Source organism: Bidens hawaiensis, unplaced genomic scaffold (genome assembly GCF_021521415.1).
Source record: "Bidens hawaiensis isolate Kalapana, Puna unplaced genomic scaffold, B.hawaiensis_p1.1 tig00050733_1, whole genome shotgun sequence".
Lineage (NCBI taxonomy): Eukaryota > Viridiplantae > Streptophyta > Magnoliopsida > Asterales > Asteraceae > Bidens > Bidens hawaiensis.
This window is the reverse complement of record NW_027499098.1, coordinates 28,708-49,873: the sequence shown is the minus strand read 5'-3', so window position 1 is coordinate 49,873 and position 21,166 is coordinate 28,708. Positions and strand designations below refer to the sequence as shown.

General features: G+C 35.1%; 1 protein-coding gene across 1 annotated transcript; it reads left to right on the top strand.

Annotated features, from left to right (window-relative positions):
- Positions 1-14,059: 14,059 nt before the first annotated feature.
- On the top strand, positions 14,060-17,498 carry LOC143598703 (uncharacterized). Its single transcript, XM_077076854.1, has 4 exons — positions 14,060-15,202; positions 15,944-16,132; positions 16,220-16,272; positions 16,922-17,498. Exons 1-4 carry the CDS (start codon positions 14,060-14,062, stop codon positions 17,496-17,498), a joined length of 1,962 nt encoding a protein of 653 aa, XP_076932969.1.
- Positions 17,499-21,166: the final 3,668 nt, after the last annotated feature.

Sequence of the window (21,166 nt, the reverse complement as noted above, 5' to 3'; positions counted from 1 at the left end):
CATAATTTATTAATCAATTTCCAAGTTTACCGTTAAACACACACAACTAATATTAATAAACAATATTGTTGGACCCAATTTCCAAGGAAAATTATTTTCATTTGGTACTAAAAAAAAGTAATCATTCAATCTACCTTAAACTTTGTGTTTTTTCAAACAATGACACTTCTAATTGGACGGAGGGAGTACAACAAATTTAAATAATCATAGTACATAAAATTCATAAATAAAAAAGTAAATAAACATCCAAAATTAAATTCTTGTATCTTCTTCTCTAACATGCATCCTAAGTTGCTTCAAACAATCTTGATAATCATAACATGCGGTAACCTGCATATGCGTCAAAAATACAATAGATTTTGTCAACACGATGTTGAGTGAGTAAAACACCAGATTTTGTGAATATATAAATATAAATATAAATGTGCAAACTATATCAAGTGAGATAACCAATTCCACCAATGAGAAAGTAAATGAGTTGTCGATGAGAACGATCCCAGATAAACTGGACGATGGCTATTAGGACGGTCGTATGATCATATTGTTATGAGATTATGTTGGACCTCTCCGAATGCGATTCAAATAGAGCACATAAGCATATAACACATAAGGTATAAATCGTTAAACACACATGGAAAACAGTTGCGATGTGTGTATTAGATAATACGAAAATATGTAGTAACGCATACGTCTCCAAAACAGTAAAAATGAGTGTAAAAAGGGGGAATGTGGTACTCACCTGATCGGATGAACGATATATAAGATGATGTGAGAAAGATAAATCCTTCAGGATATATCGTCAAGGATTTCATAGTTAAATAATATAATATTAATTAATGGCAAATTATATCATACGTATAAAGGATCTTAGGGTTTCGATTGATTTAAGATTGGTTGTGATTAGAATGTTATTTGATTGAACGATTGATTCCTAGTAATAATATTATTGCAAATCAATATTATTGTTATCATTTTAAAGAATTATTACTTTTATTATTTTATAGAATCACTATTATGCATACTTGATAAAAATCATATAGTTAGACTTATAAATACATAATTTAAATAATAATTTTAATATAAAATATACTTATAATTATCTGGGTATATAAAATACTAATGCATAAACAGATAATCCTAATAATAATAACGTGTAATTAATTAAATACAATGTGGTAAGATATAAGTAATCTTTTGTTAAATCTTTTAAGGAAAATCCATTTAATACGTTTAGCATATATATATATATATATATATATATAATAAATACAAGTATGTTTATAAAGACTTTCAACGACAAGAATCCTCACCGATGATGTCAGGTTTAAATAAGTTAAAGTTTATTATTAATATATATTTACAATACTTACATTTATATAAATATATAGGCATATATATACACACACACACACACACACAAATACTTTGTATGAGATTATTTGAGAAGAAAACGTTAATATAAAAATTCTGGTTATTAAAATAATGTTTTATCGTATATTTAATATTAATTATAATTATTTTATAAATCATTCAACAATTAAAATATATAATAAAAATAGAAATAAAAAAAGTGACCAAAACCGACCACTGACAGATTGGAACACGGGCAGGTGGCCGGCATAACCTCTCAACAAACACGCAATACCAACTGGTTTGGAGCTTCTGGTTGTAATCATACGCAAACAAACATTCAAATATAAAAGACGGATTAAACCCCAAATATTGATGAACCCTAGGATTTAAAATTCGTTAATGTGCTTAGTATTGTGTTATATTTTGTGATATTGTGTGTTTTTTTACTTGTCATTGTGTTTTTTGTTTGTTTATTTTCGTCATTGTTTCTTTTTTCTCGACATTGTGCCTTTTTGTGGGGCTTTTTTTAACTCGGAAGATGGGGAAAACATTTTAGTTTTCACATTTTTTATATATATTTTGAGTTATGATGTTTTATTATTCTTTTAGGGGATTTGTGTGGCCAAATATTCTTCTCACACTTCTCATTTGGGTTTTAACTTTTCCCTTTGATATATATACGCATGATTAATTTTAAACTTCAAATCAAACATTGGTGTTTGATTTATTTTAAATTGAAACCTTTACCAATATTTTTATATTAAACATTGTATGTATAAAATGATATTTATAACAAAACGTTGTCACCTATTTAAAAACTAAATTTACAAAGATTAAGGTTTGGCTGTAAAAGAAAGTAAATAAAAATAAATTATGTTTTAAAATAAAAATAGAAATGATGAACAATCTTAAATGGCTAGGTTAGACAGATATTAAAACACAATGTGATTTTACAAACAATATATGAGTATGACTATACATAAGTTAGGTATCCGTTGATATTAAAAAAACGTCAAAGGGAATCGAAATTCAAAATTAGACAAAATGATTGCGATAATTATGGTTTTTTCTTTACATATTATGTCAAATTTGAAAATTCATTTAGCATCATAATTTTTTTATAATTCAAATAGTATATTTAAAAAAATACAAACTAATAATAATATAAATTTTAACCTTGAATAGTATATGTAACACCAAAATTAAAGCAATGTTGGAAATGAATTTTCATTGTGTAATTCTCTATGATTCTTTTTAATCTCTTTAATATGCAAAATGTAAGGCCCCGGTACCTGTGCCCTACTTTAGCATTGGATTTACTTATAAACACAGTTCTAAATATCATAGTGAATTAAAACTTTTTTGCGGAATATAAAACTTCAACCATATATTACATAATCATTCAAATCTTTTCATAACAATCAAACTCTTGTCTTTAAACATAATATAAAAAGTCATATTAAAACATCATAAAATTCTTCTAAATATGCCAGCCTCTTTGGTCCAATGCCATGTGTCTTCATTCAAGCTAGCTGTCTTAGCCTATTCACCTGCTTGCATACTAAATGTTAGTTAAGCTGAGTGAGCTTTAGTTAATCAAGCAACATGCATTACATTCATATATATATATATATATATATATATATATATATATATATATATATATATATATATATATATATATATATATACCCGAAGGTACATATTACATACTTAACCTGTTTATCTTCTTTCCATACGTTCATGCTTTAAAGATCATACATTCACTACGTTATAAAGATCATATAGTCCTACATACCTCGGATATTATACGGTTCCGGTGCCCTTCATCCTTGGATACTATTAAGGCCCGATGACCGTCACCCTCGGATATTATTAGGGTTCGGTGCCCTTCATCCTCGGATATTATTAGGGTCTGGTGTCCTTCTTTCCATACAACCATACAATCATACAGTCATTTCATTACCTATATATATATACACTTTCATACATACTCTTATCATTTTCTATATCATTCGTCAAACATTCACATATCATACACTTACCACTTAAGGTACTTAATCACATCGAGTATGCAAACAGCCCTGAAAACATAACAAGGAAATGAGGCTAGAACTCACCTTTGTCCTGTTTTTTTCTGAGTTTATGGTCACACATCCTCTTAGCTGGGCACAACTAACTATGTAACAATTAACAAGCATCACTTAACTACTTTTAGTTATACCATAACTCTAGTTTAATGAAACCCCTAGCTAACGGGGATCCGGGGGCAGCGACCCTGGCAGCAGGGTCTAGGAGCGGCAGCCCCTAGCAGGGTTCAAGAGGCAGAGCCCTTAGCTGGGGTCGAAACCTCACCATAAAACTGAAGTTTAAACCAATCGAATCGACTTTTCAAACAAATCGAATCGACTGTTCAAATCAATCTAATCGACTTTTCAAATCAATCGAATCGATTTCAATTGAACTTGATTCGTTTCAATTCGCTTTGATTCATATTCCAGTTTGATTCAATTTGTTCTTCCAATTCGACCTGATTCATTCTTCCGATTCAATTCAAATCTTTTCCAGTTTGATTCGATTCATTTTCTATACGAATCCAGTTTCTCCATAACTCAATTCAAACATGTTTTTTTTGTGTATTTCCAATCTAATCACTTTTTCTTTATTCCATTATGCCTGTTTTGCTGATAAAACGAGTCCCGGGCCATAACAACTTCATTTTTATCATTCTAACACAATTCAAACGTCACTCGTTTGTCCCGTTTCATTCATAACATCTTTTTTACGGTCAAATCTTAGGGCAAACTGACCTAAAAAACATAACCTTTAACCTAAAACGTACCTTTTTGGTTCACTTCTAGCTTTCGGTTTGATTCAACAAGTGTATCTTGACGTGTTTCTTGCTTGTATAGCGAATATCTACTACAAACTCTTATTGGTTCGGATTCAGATTTGAGCCAAAATTTAAGATGAGAGTTTGTGTGTGTTTTTGAGTGTGTTATGGAGGCTAGATGTAAGAATGAGGGTTTTAGGAAGGTTTTCTTTATATACCCTTAAGCCCATGGACCTAAGTCCCATCACCATCGCTTATTCCATCTTTTATTATCCAAGCCCACACTCTATTATGTTTATCTAACTTAATTAATAATAACACACCATTAAGTACACGAAATTCTTTATATAATATTATCAGTAGCAGGATGTTACACAAAAGTAGTCTTCAACAATAACATGATTTTCGGCTTAGTCAACAACAACATAAGAACTTGTTGTAGCATGGAATTTAACATATAATATAAGGTTGTAAGAAATTAATATAATATACATAAGGTCATATGAATCTTGAACTAATTTTAACATACCTTTTTCAACCACAAAATATGCATGTCCACTCCCAAGATTCATCTTAAAAGTCAACGTAAATTCAAATCCAACTAACATTTCAAACTTAATAGGAATTCTCTGCAATTTGATAAATATTTGGTTGTCAGTAATCGATAAAAACATGGTGATTGTAAAATCAAAGGGAAAAAACATTATATAATTAAAAAAATAAAGTAAACTGGATTAATTCGTATATAGGTAGTTAATTACAATATTCAACTAAAAACATAATGACATCAAAAATAAAAAAAACGTCCTTCTAAAAGGTTGTTGGATTATACCAACCTATATAGTTTAAGATGGATAGATCGGTGATAAAAATGTATGATAACTAAAAACTTATATACTTGAAAAGAAAATGACATATCTTTTAAATGACTTTATTACAAATTAAAAACCATAATTAAATTACTATATTTTGTCATTTATGGAAATATCATAACACTATATATTTTAAAACAATTTTATATTAAGTAAATGTCAAAACATAATTAAATTTAATTAAAACATAATAATTATTTGATTTTGGTTAATAAGAATAAGAAAAAAAGATATAAATCGTTTGAATATTATACAATTTGTATATTATGAATTATGGAAAGGTCAATAATTACATACAATTTGGTTTTATACTTGAATTAAACACATACTTATATAAGAAACAATATAACACAATTATCACTTAATTGGAGTAGGTAACATTCTTTTGTTTCAAACATGAGGTCTTGGGTTCAAGTCTTTTATCACACAATAATTTATTTTTCTAAATTTTACAAAGCTCTACTACCAGGAAAAATGGGTCTTGGGTTATAATAGGAAAACATGTCATGATATAATAGGAAATAGATGACATGACATTTACTTGGCATCCTATGTCAAGGGCTAGTTGAATGTCATATGGAAAATAGGTCTTCTTTCCTATTCGTGCTAACGCAAGTAGCTTGGGTGGGGTTTATCACAGTAGTACTACTCAATATTACCCCTCTCTCTCATCCTAACGGTTCAAAGTATGTAATTACTTTATGTTATATAGAAGGAATCTAGTAAAACTTGTGATATATAAAAAAGAAACTGAACTCAAACTACAATGTCATAAAATCAAGAATCGATCAAAACCAAGAAATCTTCATCAAGTTACAAGCAAAACCATAAGCGAGCTCAATTTTGTCAGTAATCCAATTTCAATCAAACCCTAACAAAAATCATGATGTTCTAAATCATTAACCATCGTTCATACACGTGTTATAAGATCTACATCACAGACACTTTCATTCCATGTACGTTTTAACATCAAGAGAACACAAAACAAATCCAGAAAACAACAGTTAGGTGATGATTGCTTACAAACAACTATTTACATAAACAATGAACTCTAACACCTCCAATACACTCCAAAATGTCCAGAGAATTCTAGGTTTTCGTCCTAAAATGGCCGTATATGGTTATGAGGCGTTCTGGAGTTTAAAATGTTTTAAATACAAAATCCCGATCTGCACATCCTCTGTGTATCGTGACGGCCAGGGCTAGGCCCATCGGGTAGCGTGGCACGATTAAATTGTTTGTGTTTTTTAATAAGGTAATATTATAATATATTATTATAATATAGCAAAGTATATAACACGTAATCATGTATCGCACAACAATTAAATCGTACAAGTTATTAATGTAACCGGTTTGACATTAATTACCAATGCGTACTGACGGACTCCTATGTGTGACTCACTTATAACTAGCGTAAGTGTTATGCATGACGTGTAATATAAAGGGGTTTGGGTTAAAGATGTAATGTGAAAATGTGTGGTGGCACATAATCAAAGAATAATTTTCCCGGGTCATGGGTTTCACCAAACCCGGATAGACCTTTAACAGGTTAAAACATCTCATTTATTTATCATACAATAATTTTCACGGGTCATGGGTCTCATCAAACCCGGATAGCCCTTAAACGGGTTATAACATCTCAATTATCTATGAAACTCTTACATTATCAAACCCTAATTTAATTTCTCTCCGCTACGTCGGTCTATCCATTCCATCAGCGGTTAACTTTCGATTACCATCCACCATCGTCAACCTCCCTCTCAAACATCAACCACCATCATCACCTACATCAACCGCCCTATTTAATAAGGCAAATACTTGTGTTCATCTTTGTTCGTTTAAAAAAAATCAATATGCTCGTGTACGTTTATGTTTGTTCGTTAAAAAATGTAAATAAAATTTAATTAATGTGAAACTAATATATACGTATTAATCAAAACAAAACTAATATATACGTATTAATAAAAAACAAAACTATGTTAAAAATAAAACTAATCATTACCAAATACAGAATAACAAAACGATTAAAAAAATCATTACAAAATGTAAATAAAATCGATTAATTATTATTTTAGGCCTTCATTTATGGTTCATTTCGTTAGGCGCCACTCGGATTAAGTTTCGTTTGTTTAATACAATATTAGAACTATCAAGCATGTTCAAAATCCACCCCTTATTTGTGTTTGGTCCAAATTCTATTAACTAGCATAACTCCATTGACTAAATTGAAAAGTTTTAAAGTTGTTTTTATTTAATTTTCTTTTTTTATCCCTCCTTTTAGAACATAGAACACCGGAACCCCCATGATTTGGAATCAGTTAATCTAGTCAGGTTTCACGTATTTTACCATGTCTAAGTGTTAATTGATCAAACATGCTCTGGTCATCTTAATTGCGTTAATTGACACTAATTAACGTTGTCACAAACCGCAGACTTTCTTGATCCTAAGTCACTATAAAAACATATTCATAATGCAATTACTTTGTTCCACACACTCCTCATAACATTCCAAAGCTAAGTCCTAACCCAATTCAACCCAAAAATCGTTTAGATCAAGTTTAATGCCGTGTTCTTGGTCGAAACCCTAGGTGGTTGTTCTTCTTCATTTCGAACTTTAATTCGGAAAATTGTCGGGATTTCTTGTTACCAATTAGTTCACCTTAACCGTTATCGTCTTCTCGTTACCACCTTCCTTTATTCATGTGAGTTTTTCATAACCCTCTTTATGACTTTTACAAAGTTTTGGGGTGTAGCACATCATGTTTCTTTTTGTTGATGTTTATTGATACATGTTTCAAATCAATTCATGCATTGTCATAATTATTTTCATTTATTACATACATGTTTATGAATTACGCGAACTTGCTTGCAACGTGCTTATTGCTTTTGTGGAAGAGAATCATACATATATGCATATGCATACTGTTGGTTTATTTAAACTATTTGCATGTGTTAGTAATCATTGTTTTACAACTTGTTCGGTTGATAACAAAACCTAATAGCTTGTTGGGTGACATAAAGTTGGTCGATTCACACTAGTAAGTAGGGTAACTGAATTATAAAAGATCTTTTGATGGCCGTCATTTTAGTCAATCAAAAACCCAATTAAACTAAATAGTTAGAGTAAGTAGGGTATCGTATACACGAGGATCATGTGATCAGTATTAAAAAATTTGTTTGACTATTTTAATAAAAAATTATAACTGAAGTGGACAAACGATGTCAAGCAAAAATTAGAAGATTTATTTTTAAAACAATTTAAAGAAAATGCAACCTCCTCCAGGTTTCAGGTTATTGGTTTCACACAAAACTCGTTTCATTAATTAGACACCACATATACATGGTGTTAGAAAGTGGGTTAATTTAGGTGGTAATCAAAAACAGATATTTATCATCAGATCTTTTATAATTCAATTACCCTACTTACTAGTGTGAATCGACCTACTTTATGTCACCCAACAAGCTACTAGGTTTTGTCATCAACCGAACAAGTTGTAAAACAATGATTACTAACACATACAAATAGTTTAAATAAACCAACACATCAATATGTTCATACAACGTTATCAATGTCAAGAACAAATCCAAACATGAATAAAATTGAGAAAAGTGTTAAACCCAAACAAACCGTTCACCCGGAGAAAGTTACAACGAGATTAGCCTTGCGTCATTTATGAGCTTGTTTTAGAGTCTGGAAAGATTGAGTACGATGCGCACCTGATTCGGAGTTTAAAATAATAATAATAATAATAATAATAATAATAATAATAATAATAATCATAAATAATAATAATAAGTTCACGTGACATGTTTGAAATATGAATCAAATTTATATTAATATATATTAAATCTAATTGAAAGAAATGTTCCATATGCATTTATTGTTCACATTACGTTTCACATATGAAAGTATCGATGGAAGTGTTAAATGGGCCTATATTAATTTAATTGGTGGTTGTATCATAAAGCCCAACAAGGAGAATCGAACAGAAAAGAAAGAATGTTTTATGATTGACAGGTTAAATAAAGAGAAGGTAAAGAAAAAGTCAAGAAGGAGAAGAAGAAGAAAAAGGGTGGCGTTCGACGGCAGTTTTGGGGGCAAGGCAAAAAAACCCTTTGGCTGTTGGGATGCAATTCAAGAAAACGTCACCATAATTCATAGTGGGAGGGTCCAAAGGAACGTACCCGTGACGCCTAATTCTTCAAATTATGATGGAACGCACGGTGGTTTTCGTTCCGTTAATTCGGCTTCCATAGGAAGAACATGATGACTTTATTTATTCGTTAATCATTTACACTATGTTTAAATGTTTTAATTGACAAGTGAATTGTGACCAACTTTATATAGTAAATATATATAATTAAAATATGAAAGTTCGCCAACATTTTTATTGACAACATATTATTATTTTAAAAGTATATGATGATGCGCAAGGACAAAGAACATGCATTTGATAGCCCCAACCTTTTATTTGAAAGAGAGAACTGTGGTTTTCGTCATGTGGTTTGTTCAAATTTATAGTTTTAGTCCAATTGTTAAATTTGCGATTTTTGTCCCAATATTTTTATTTCACTTGCAATTAAGCTTGACCCCATTAAGTCTGGTCATTACATCCATCAGCTTGCCCCCTCACATGAGGGGCAGTTTTTGTCCTTTTTTTCCCAAATACGCCCAACCCCTCATGTGACGAGGCTTGTGAATTAGGGCTAGGGCTTATTTGGGGAATAAAGGGACAAACTATCCCTCACGTGAGAGGCATACTGATGGGTTTAATGATCGGACTTAACAGAATTAGCGGGGTCAAGTTTAATTGAAGGTGAAATGAAACAACATGAATGAAAATCACAATTTAAAACTATTGGACTAATACCGTAGATTTGAACAAACCATAATAATGAAAACCACATTTACTCTATTTGAAATTACTCTATTTGAAATTAATAATGTTTTTTTTTTCTAATGTATTTGTATTTATTTAAAAACAATTATGTACTTGCTATTATTTGGAATAGAATAAATATATTGTCATTTTAATAGTGTTACGAGCTTATGATCAATCAACGTACCGCCCCGATGCACAATCCTTCACCGGTCTAAGTGTTACACTGATGTGTGGGTAAAAATATGTGTATTAAGTGTGTAAATTCGTGTGTTTTGATTTGTTATATATTGCGAACATGATTAGTTTGAGTGCGTTTGTGGTTACAGGTGTGTGGAGCTTAACGGAGCTTAAAGAAGCTAATTTTGGGCATTCATGATGGAATGGAAATGAAAGTAATGATCTATGATATGATAGATAATTGAAATACGAAGACGTGGCAGCAAACGGGCAGGAAAACAGAGTTGAAATGAAGATTTTATGAAGAAAACAGTGTTTTGGCCTAGCAGTGACCGTAGAGCAGAGTACAATGACTGTAAGCTACGGTGGCCAGACCGTAGCTTGGTTAGTCGGAAAAGGGATTTTGTGTGATTTTCTTCTATATTTAAAGCCCTAAAACCCTAAAGTCGATTGTATTCAATATTATTCAGTTTTGGGACTTCTTGGAGGCGATCTTACACCACCAACACTCATCCTAATCACAAGATTGATCCATGAACACCTTCTCCAACACAATCATCAAGAGTATGAAGATCGAGATGCTAGGCTAAATGCTTCATAACCATCTCTGGGTGTAGGGTTGAGTTGCATGTTAGGTTTTGCTATTTCATACTTTAACTTTGGATTTGTAATTGATTAATCATTCGGTTGATCAATTAATTGTGTTTGCTTTGTGCTTAAACGGTTTTTATTAATTGATTGCTTAATCTTTTGTCAGTTAGTTGATTTGTGGTCATCAACAATTAGGATTAAGTTCTTTCGTCATTGACCCATTTATCGTTAACCATATTATTGATTTTGTGTTTCAACAAGTAAAACCGATTATCAAATAGATTTTCATTTAGCCGTGTCAATTGTTTGGATTCAATTCTAACAATCAACACAGTCAATCGTTAAGTCTTTTGGTTTACATATTTTATAAGAAACCGTCCAAAGAAGTTTATCAATTCTTTAACTTGCTGCAAAACCCGAACCATGGAGTTTGGTTATTTTTACATCATTGTTTACAAGCTACTCAATTAAACCGCTTGACATGGTCTGTCCACTTTAAATATTTTTATGATAAAATTCGAGTTTCACTTGCACTTTGCACTGATTCCCTGTGGATTCGACACCTTACTTTCCCTAGCTAGTAAAGGTGTTTTATAAGTATTTTTAATTGACCTTTCGACATCGATCAAAATGGCGCCATTTCCGTGGAATCAATGTGCAAGGTGCTAGTTTAGCTTAGTTTTTAGTTTTTGTTTTTAATTTTTCTTCATTGATTTTATGCTGGGTGTTAGTGTTTGTGTCTGTGCAGGTAACTTCATAAGTTGATGCAGACGAGATATTCCCATGTGAAACAGCCGCTCCAATTTGATCCTGAAATCGAGAAAACAGCAAGACGAAACCGGGCAGCTCAGAAACCCATACTAAACCAAATACCCGAATTCATGACAACAAAAGAAGAGACCATGAGTAACCGAAACCAAGGAGACCCAAATATTTACCAACCATATAACTAAGAACAACCAATCCTACAAAACCAGAACTTTAACCATGACAGAAACCGCAATCTGTTCTACCAAAGAGATGTTAACCGTAATCCCATGCGGCAATTTAACGTGGATGACAACTTGTCAATCAGATGAGCCCCAGTAAACCGTCAAAGACACAATGATTTGAGAGAGGAAAGACCCGAGGTTAACCGTGCATGTGCACAAGTGGAAAATTGGCAGATAGGGGACGACCTTGGTTTCGATTCTGAGGATGAGGAGGTGTTTAGAGATGAACAAGGGGGTCGATATCAGCAACAAGATCTCCGTGATGACCAAGAGTTTAGACAGCATCATCTAGAAAATCAGAGAAATCGAGCTCCAAGACGGCAACCAAACCATGAACAGCCGTATTATGATTTTGATGATGGACTTCCAAGGGCATTTTGTTCACCGCCAGTCAGAGGCGTTCAAAGCCACTTCATTCCACAAGTGGCTACGAATCCTCTACCAATCATCATTCCAGTCAGAAGTGGAAGAACTTTTTCAGTAAGGCATAATAGTTTGACGGGGTTACCTACATTTCATGAAAAGGCTACAGAAGAACCATACCTACACTTGAGTGATTTCAACTCGATATGCGCACTCATATCGAGTCAAGGTTTTACTGCGGAAGAGGTGAAGATGGTAGTATTCCAGTTTAGTTTGAAAGATGCAGCAAAGCAGTGGTTTTTATCGTTGCTATCAGCAAGTATTTTCACATGGGGAGACTTGGCACAACAGTTTTTAGACGAGTATTAAACCTCCCAGAGAACCATAGAGGCCCGCAACAACATTCGAAACTTTCAGCAGATCACCGGTGAAACTAATTTATATGAATCTATCCAAATGTTTAAATGATTGTTGACGACTTGTCCACATAATGGGATTACCTTATGGGAATTGATAAAGGCATTCCATGATAATCTCTCAAATGATGATGTCCGTGATCTCCAAGCCCCCACGAATGGATCTTTTCTTGCAAATGACGAAAACGAGGATTGGGGACATTTGGAGAGACACGCGAGTAATTCAAAGAGACAAGCACAGTCGAACAGGATGTCAAAAAGTAGTTAAAAGTCATGGGTCAGATGATAGAATGGATACATTGGAAAAGAAGATGGATAGGTTGTTGGTTGCAGGTGTACAAGGAGTGGGAAATTCGGGAAAAAACATATCTGGTATGTGAAGGTTGTAGTGAGTTAAGAAACGAGTTGTGGGGTTGCACAAGAGGAAAAAACTGAGGAAGAAGAAGTCAATTATGTGCAGGGTGAAAGGAGATACAATAACATGAATTCGAATACCTAACATCCGGGCCTCAGGAATCATCCAAACTTCAGCTATGGAAACCCGAACACACAACAGAACCCGAATTTTCAGGGCAGTTCTCAGAAGACAGGTTATCAGTCGAACCAGAAACAGTACGACAATAGTTCGGGCAGCGGTCAGAGTGGGTACAATCAGAGAGATTCGGAGGGTTACAATAAAGGTTATCAAAAGAGTTATCAGTAGGGGCAAGGGAATTCGTCTGGTAAAAAAGAGGAGTCGGTTAAGGGTGTGATGGAGTTATTGAAGCAAATGAATCAGAGGATAGAACCAAGAGAAGGCAAATGCTACAAGATATAAACAAGTGAGTCAACTGGCTGAAGAAATGGCAAGCCTAAGGCGAAATCCATCCAAGTTACCGAGTGACACCTTGAAGAATCCTAGCCATCAGAATAACAGTTCTTCCAGCGGAAAGAACTCTCATATTAACCAGGTATGTAACCTTCAGAATGGTAAGGTTTATGATAACGGGGTGAACACCATCATCCTTTGTTGAAGGATGGTGGAGATTTGGGGAAAAATGGAAACAGTGATGATGTGGTGGAGATTATACCAATAAATAAATCGAAAAAGTCAATTAATGAAAAATTAAGCGAATCGGTAAAAGAAAAAGAAACACCAATCATCAAGGAGATGGGGGCCACGGGTAAAACCGTTCTGTTTCCTCAGGCATTGGTGATTCCCGCAACATCATCACCAAAGAAGAGGGGCCCACAATAGGAGGAAATGTGGGAAGTTTTTAAACAAGTAAAAATTAATTTACCCCTCATTGATGCTATTAAACAAGTCCCCGCATATGCTAAGTATTTGAGGGACTTGTGTACTCAAAAGCGAACTCACAAGATGCCCAAACAGGTCGACTTAACAGCTAATGTGAGTTTAGTTTTGACCGGAATCCTCCCACCCAAGTTACAAGATGCAGGAACGCCAATAATACCCATTCAAGTGGGTGATTTTAAAATGACAAGGGCATTGTTAAATCTTGGAGCGGGGGTGAGTATTCTCCCGGGAACCTTATACGACCAATATGATTTTGGTCCACTTAGAAAAGCCGACACCAACATGGTGTTAGCGGATTTGACACTTAAGCTTCCTAGGGGAATTGTTACTGATGTGATTGTTATAATCGAGGATTTTTATTACCCGGACGAATTTCTGGTTCTAGATTATGTTATAGTTGACCCAAAAAGGCAACCGAACGTGATTCTCGGAAGGACCTTTTTTGGAACAGCTAATGCTTTAATAAACTATAGAACTGGTGTAGTTAACATGGCTTTTGGGAATAAAAGTCTTAGATTGAATGCGTTTTCAAACGTATCAAACTCTCTAGTGAGTGATGAATGCTTTCCGGCTGATATCATTGACGGGTTGAATCATCATGAAAATGAGGAAGATGCAACAGAGGAGTGTGTTATTTGTTGCAGGACTGTAGTTGAGCATTCACATCAGTTGGAGAAGGAAGAAAAAGAGGTGGAAATTTATGCTGCAGGCATCGGAAAACCGCCATGGTCTCAACAGGTTGAAAAATTATCGGACACTATCGACTCCAAATTGAGTCCATCACTTGAGAGTCCACTGGCAGTTGAGTTGAAAGAACTCCCAAAACATCTCAAATACGTGTTTTTGGGAGACAACAATACTTTACCCGCCATCATAGCTTCAAACTTAAAAGAATCTCAAGAAAAGGCTTTGATGGAAGTATTGAAAGAGTATAAAGAAGCAATTCGATGGATGATTGCAGACTTGAAGGGAATTAGTCCGTCTATCGTGATGCATAAGATTATCACAGATCCCGAGGTGAAACCCGCACACGATGCACAAAGACGGTTAAATCCGAATATGCGGGAAATTGTGAAGAAAGAGGTCTTGAAGTGGTTGGATGCAGGATTTATTTTCCCGATCTCGGATAGAACTTGGGTAAGTTCAACGCAAATGATTCCAAAAAAAGCAGGTATTCAGATAACCCGTAATGAAAAAGGTGAAGAAATTGCTACTCGACCGGTGACCGGGTGGCGGATTTGTGTTGACTACCGGAAATTAAACACCGCGACATCCAAGGACCATTTCCCTTTACCATTCATTGACCAAATCATCGAAAAATTATCAGGCCAGATATTTTATTGCTTTTTAGATGGCTACTCGGAGTACAATCAAGTTGCTATCCACCCGATAACCAACATAAGACCACTTTCACGTGTCCATACGGTACTTTCGCATATAGACGAATGTCTTTTGGCTTGTGTAATGCCCCGGCCACCTTTCAAAGGTGCATGATGAGTATCTTCTCAGATATGGTAGGGGAATCACTTGAAATTTTTATAGACGATTTTTCTATTTTCAGCTCATCTTTTGATTCATGTTTAAATGAATTAACAAAGGTTTTAAAAAGATGTGTGGAAACGAATTTGGTCTTAAGTTGGGAAAAAAAGCCATTTCATGGTTCAAGAGGGAACGGTTTTAGGTCATGTCATCTCGAGTAGGGGGATTGAGGTTGACCGGGAAAAAATTAATGTCATATCTAATTTGCCACCGTTGAGAAATGTTAAAGGAATCCGGTCATTTTTGGGACATGCCGGATTTTACCGATGGTTCATTAAAAATTTTAGTTTCATCAAAAAACCATTGTGTAATTTTCTTTTAAAAGATGTGCCATTTGGTTTTGATGAAGATTGTTTAAATGCATTTAACGTTCTTAAAAACAATCTGGTTGAGGCCCCAATTTTGCTATCACCTGATTGATCACTTCCATTTGAAATTATGTGTGATGCAAGTGATTATGTGGTTGGGGCTGTTTTGGGTCAACGGGTGGATAAGAAACCTGTTGCCATATACTATGCAAGCAAAACCCTTTCTGATGCTCAAATAAACTACACAACTACAGAAAAGGAGTTGCTCACAGTAGTATGTGCTTTGGATAAGTATAGATCTTATATTTATGGGAGCAAGGTTATTGTGTTTTCAGATCACAGCGCTGTTAAGTATCTGATGGAGAAGAAGGATGCAAAGCCACGCTTAATTAGATGGATTTTGTTGATCCAAGAGTTTGACGTGGAGATCCTTGACAAGAAAGGGAACGAGAATGTGGTTGTTGATCATTTGTCTAGACTAACGGGTCAAGAGGAGGACAATACCAGGGCAATAAATGAATCATTCCCGGACGTGCAATTGTTTGCTGTTTCTACATTACCATGGTATGCTGACATCATAAATTTCTTGTTGCAGGCACCTTCCCAGAATTTTGGCCCAAGAAAAAGAAACATCAATTTATGTCTAAGGTGAAACAATATGTGTGGGAAGACCCAGATTTGTTCAGGATTGGGGCTGATCAAGTCTATCGGAGATACATTCTAGAGGAAGATATTTGAAGTGTGTTTTCACACGCACACTCACTCGCATGCGGTGGACATTTCAGCGGGCTGAAAACGGGTCATAAAATTTTAGCTTGCGGTTTTTACTAGCCTAGTTTATATAAAGATGCAGCAGAATATGCTAAGAACTGTGTGAGATGTCAACAGTTGGGTAGCATTTCCAGAAGGAACGAGATACCCATGCAACCAATCCTCGTTGTGGACATCTTTGATGTTTGGGGGATTGATTTTATGGGCCCGTTCCCAAATTCCTTCGGGAATTACTATATTTTGGTGGCGGTTGATTATGTTTCGAAATGGGTTGAAGCAATTGCCACCAAAACAAATGACCATGCCGTTATTTGTAAATTTGTCTAATCAAATATTTTCTCGAGATTTGGCATCCCTCGCATTATTATTAGTGACGGGTTTTCCCATTTTAAAAACTTTAATTTTGGCAAATTACTTAAACGGTATGCTGTAAACCACCGAATAGCCACACCATACCGTCCTCCAACGAGTGGTCAGGTTGAGGTATCTAATAGACAAATCAAAGAAATTTACAAAAAACGGTAAGACCCGATAGAAAAGATTGGTCAATAAAGTTAAATGATGCTTTATGGGCTTACTGTACTGCTTTTAAAACGCCTATTGGTACCACCCCCTATCGGTTGGTTTACGGAAAAGGATGTCATTTACCTGTGGAACTTACCCATCGTGCTTTATGGGTCGTGAAAAATGTTAATCTAGATTATGAGTGTGCAGGTAAAGAAGGAAAGTTGAATATATGTGAATTGGAGGAGTTGCGGGATAAAGCGTATGAGTGCGCGTCAGCTTATAAAGACCAGATGAAACAAGTGCATGATGCAAAGATAAAGATGAAGACTTTTGAAGAAGGACAACGGGTTTGGTTATATAACTCGAGAGCAAAACTATTCCCGGGTAAGTTGAAGAGTAAGTGGATGGGACCGTATCAGGAAAAACGTGTTGGTCAGTTTGACGAGGTCGAAATTGAGGATTTTGACGACCATCTGAGGCAGGTAGTGAATGGTCATCGGTTGAAACCATATTTGGAAGATGCGGACTTGAATAAGAGCACGCATGAGTCGGTGGTGAGCTTTATAGCTCCTTCACCATCATATTCAGCCAAGTGATAAGGGCCAGGTAACGTCGGGCTGTAGACTTTAAATTCAGGGCTTCTCCGGAGGCAACCCGAGCGTTTTGTTTTTGTTACTCTTATTCTTTAAAAATATATATATTTTTTTTACCGTGGACCGTAGCTTACGGTCGGATCGTAGCTTATGGTCTGTGCTAACTGCTTTACGCTACATTTTGTGTGTAAGTGACCGTAGCTTACGCTACCCCGGCCGTAGCTTACGGTCGGGGGTATTTTGACTTCCGAAAAATAATAATAATAATAATAATAATAATAATAATAATAATAATAATAATAATAATAATAATAATAATAATAATAATAATTATAGTAAATACTTAAATAAAATAAAAGAAAATAATATAACAACTAAATCAATTAACCTCCACCACAAAATTTAACCTACCCATCACCACCTCTTATTTCTTTCTTTCTTCTTCATCTTCTTCTACCTCTCCTTACTACCAAGAACACTCACAGCCCTAACTCCCTCAATTCCTACCCAAATCTCTTGATTCCGGACTCTAAACTCATTATTTTTTCGAGAGGAACTCACCTGTGGTGTCGGTTTTCATCAATGTTTGCTCGATTTTTGCCGGATTCGTGAGGGTGTGAAGAACCCTAAAAATCAAGTTTAGGGATTTTCAAGTTTAAGTGTTTTTTATTGTAATTGAAGCTTAGGAAATCAACTCTTATCACTAAAAAGATATGTATTTCACTTGATTTTATATTGATGAAGCCTAAAGTTTTTGATGAAGTTCAAGTTTTACTTTATGCATATTGTTTGAGGTTAGGGATTGTTATGGTGATAATGTCTCCACACTTGTAAGATTATATTTGTTAAGGGATTAGTTATGGGTGTTATGGGTTATAATGATTTGGTTATGATGGCTTGTTGAAATTTTACAAGATGGAAATTGATAATAAAGTGATTGATGTTTATATACTTAATGGAGCATGTTTATATACTTAATGGAACATGTTTATATACAAGTTAGAGTTAGAAATGGTTTTATAAACATTGATCAACAAGTCATACACCCATAACCAACAAGTGTGGGGATGTTTGGAGGGGTTTATCATGTTATTTGACTTGCATTGTTTGCTTGATTGTGATTGTGTAGGATGTGAAGGACCGGTGATACTAGAAAAAACCCACCAAGGAACAAAGGGAAAGCTGCCTCATCGTCGGCCGACCCACCGCCATTGCCCAAGAGAAGATTATTTTGTGGGATTATGAGGATGATGATGAGCCCATGCAGGAATCGTATGAAGATGAAGGAATGGTGCCTCCCCTTAAGCCAATTTGAGGTGGGGGGCCGCTATCGGTAATGGATCCGTATTGGCAAGCGGAGTTATATAATGATGATATAGCAAAACTGAAAAACAAAATAGATGGGTTTATGTGTGAGAAACGTTTTTCGCAGAATCTATTGAGGCCGTTTGGTATCGTAACCATGTTTGAAAACTGGGTTGGGAGGTAGCGTTGAAGTGTTATGATAATGAAGTTAAGCGGATTTACATGGATGCGATTCAAGAGTGGGTTGCCTCGTTGAGAGTTGATTGGGGAAATAATCCGAACAAAATAATGAGGTTGATTGGAAAAGAAAATAACAAAGAGGTGGTTATGTCGTTGGACACCTTGCAGAGGATAGCTTCATTTGATTCTAAACCATCCAGAGAGTATGTGTATCCCTCAAAAGATGATTTGTATGTAAACCCGGATAAAAATCCGTTGTACAAGAGAATGAAATTGGATATTTTTAAACAGCGACTTGCCCATAAAATGATTTGAAACAATCTGAAGTTGCAAGCGAGGTTGTTGTTGTTGAGGGTGATGGTCTTTAATGTAATGCCGAAGCGAGGTGACAACACTCAGGTTAGAAAATGGGAAATTCCAGTGTTGCATGCATTGATGACGGGTACACCAAAGATTTCGTACCGGTATTTGGTTATGATGAATATCTGGAGGGCAAGAGAGACGAAGTTAAAGTTACTTATCCCACACTGTCGTTTGATTACAGCTTTATTGAAGGCAAAGGGAGCGATTCGAGCGGATACACCAACGCTTGAGAAGTATTCGCGTCATTTTGATAACAATCAGTTGCAGAAAGAGAATTTGATTTATCATGTGGAAGGAGGATATGTTTATCTCCAACATTTTGATACACAAGTGCAGCTGAAGGCATTGAAGAGTGGGTATGGTGAGGATGTGATTCAGGAACCATATGTGTTTTTTTCTGGATACTCGTGGTCATCAGGCTCCACGATGGGCAGTGAGAAGTGATCGGGGGAGTTCATCGAGGCAGCCACAACAAGCACCAACTCAACTTCCACACGAGATGGTGCAAGATGATGAAGGAATGGTTGACTGGTTACAAGCTTCAAGGCCACCGGTCTATGGTAGTTGGGGGTAGTGAGTTTCAATACATATTTGACCAACAGAATCGGAACGCAAAGATGCAGCGGAGAGAGACCCGAAGATTGTATGACTGAATGGAGTCGTGGAATCAAACACACACGTATAACTGGCATCAAGAAATCAATGATCGATATGAGGATGATCGCTAGAGTCGGGCACATACAGCGTGGCATAGGGGTAAGCTGGTGGTGGATAATCCACTGATTATTGAATACTCTTCCTTGGGGCTGTTTGACGGGAGTACACACTATCTACCACCTCAGATTCATCATTCGAGGTGGGTGTATCCTCCTTTAGATGCAGCTCAGAATGCTGGTGCGGGAAGTAAGTCAGATGCGTTTAACTTCTCTGGTGTCATGAACACTATGTGGTCTATCTTTGGTGACCCGCAGCCGCCATATTTTTGAGCACTCCCTGATCTGCTGATCAAGTCCATGTGCCTCTCTCTATCTTTTATGTTTTGTTGACTGTTTAATAATTGTGTTATGGGTGGTCGGGTAACGTGATGAACTTTCGGGTCGTGTAGTTGATGCTAGTGTCTGTGTTTATGTTTAAAAACTTTATGTGTTTTATTTTATGGTGTGTAACTTTATTTGAATCCGGAGATGGGTAGTTGGTTATCCCTCGAATTGCAACTGGTATGAATATCCCATGTTTGCATCTATTTTTTGAAAATCTGAGTTACATTGAGGGTAATGTACATCTCAAGTGTGGGGATGGAGAAATTAAAATTTTTAGCCTTAAAGTAGCTTGATTGTGTATAAAAGCTGGAATTGTAACTTGTTAATTGTTAGTATTAATGTCAAGTAGAGGTTTTTGATCATGGTCAGTTTTTAAGCTTCTCGAAAGTCTTCCCATGCAAATGTTTTTCAAAAATAGAAAATTAAAATGAACCGTTTAGATGGGGATAACGAGTCATGGGGACATGTACACATGTTTCATGTCGGCGGCCTAATTCCTCCGGTATGTGTGTAATATTTTCCTTATATATAATACACATTTAATATATAGTATATACACATGTCATTTGAGTGCCATTATAGAGAGTAACCAGTATGCCCATAATATCTAGAACTTGGTTGTCTCATGCATTTTGAGATCTTAGTTTGCATGAATGCAAAAGTGATAGAGGCAATTAGGTTAAGCCTCGTCTGGATAAGTGAGAGTGTGGGTATTCGGGGTTGGGCCTCATACGTTATATATATGAGCGTGGATAATGAGAGGGGCGGGGGGTTGGTTCCCTT

Coding starts and splice junctions, on each gene's coding strand:
- LOC143598703 (XM_077076854.1), top strand. CDS start 14,060: ATGGTGTTAGCGGATTTGACACTTAAGCTTCCTAGGGGAATTGTTACT. Junction 16,133..16,219: donor AAGAGGAGGACAATACCAGG/GCAATAAATGAA, acceptor TTCTTGTTGCAG/GCACCTTCCCAGAATTTTGG. Junction 16,273..16,921: donor AACATCAATTTATGTCTAAG/GTGAAACAATAT, acceptor AAAAACGGTAAG/ACCCGATAGAAAAGATTGGT.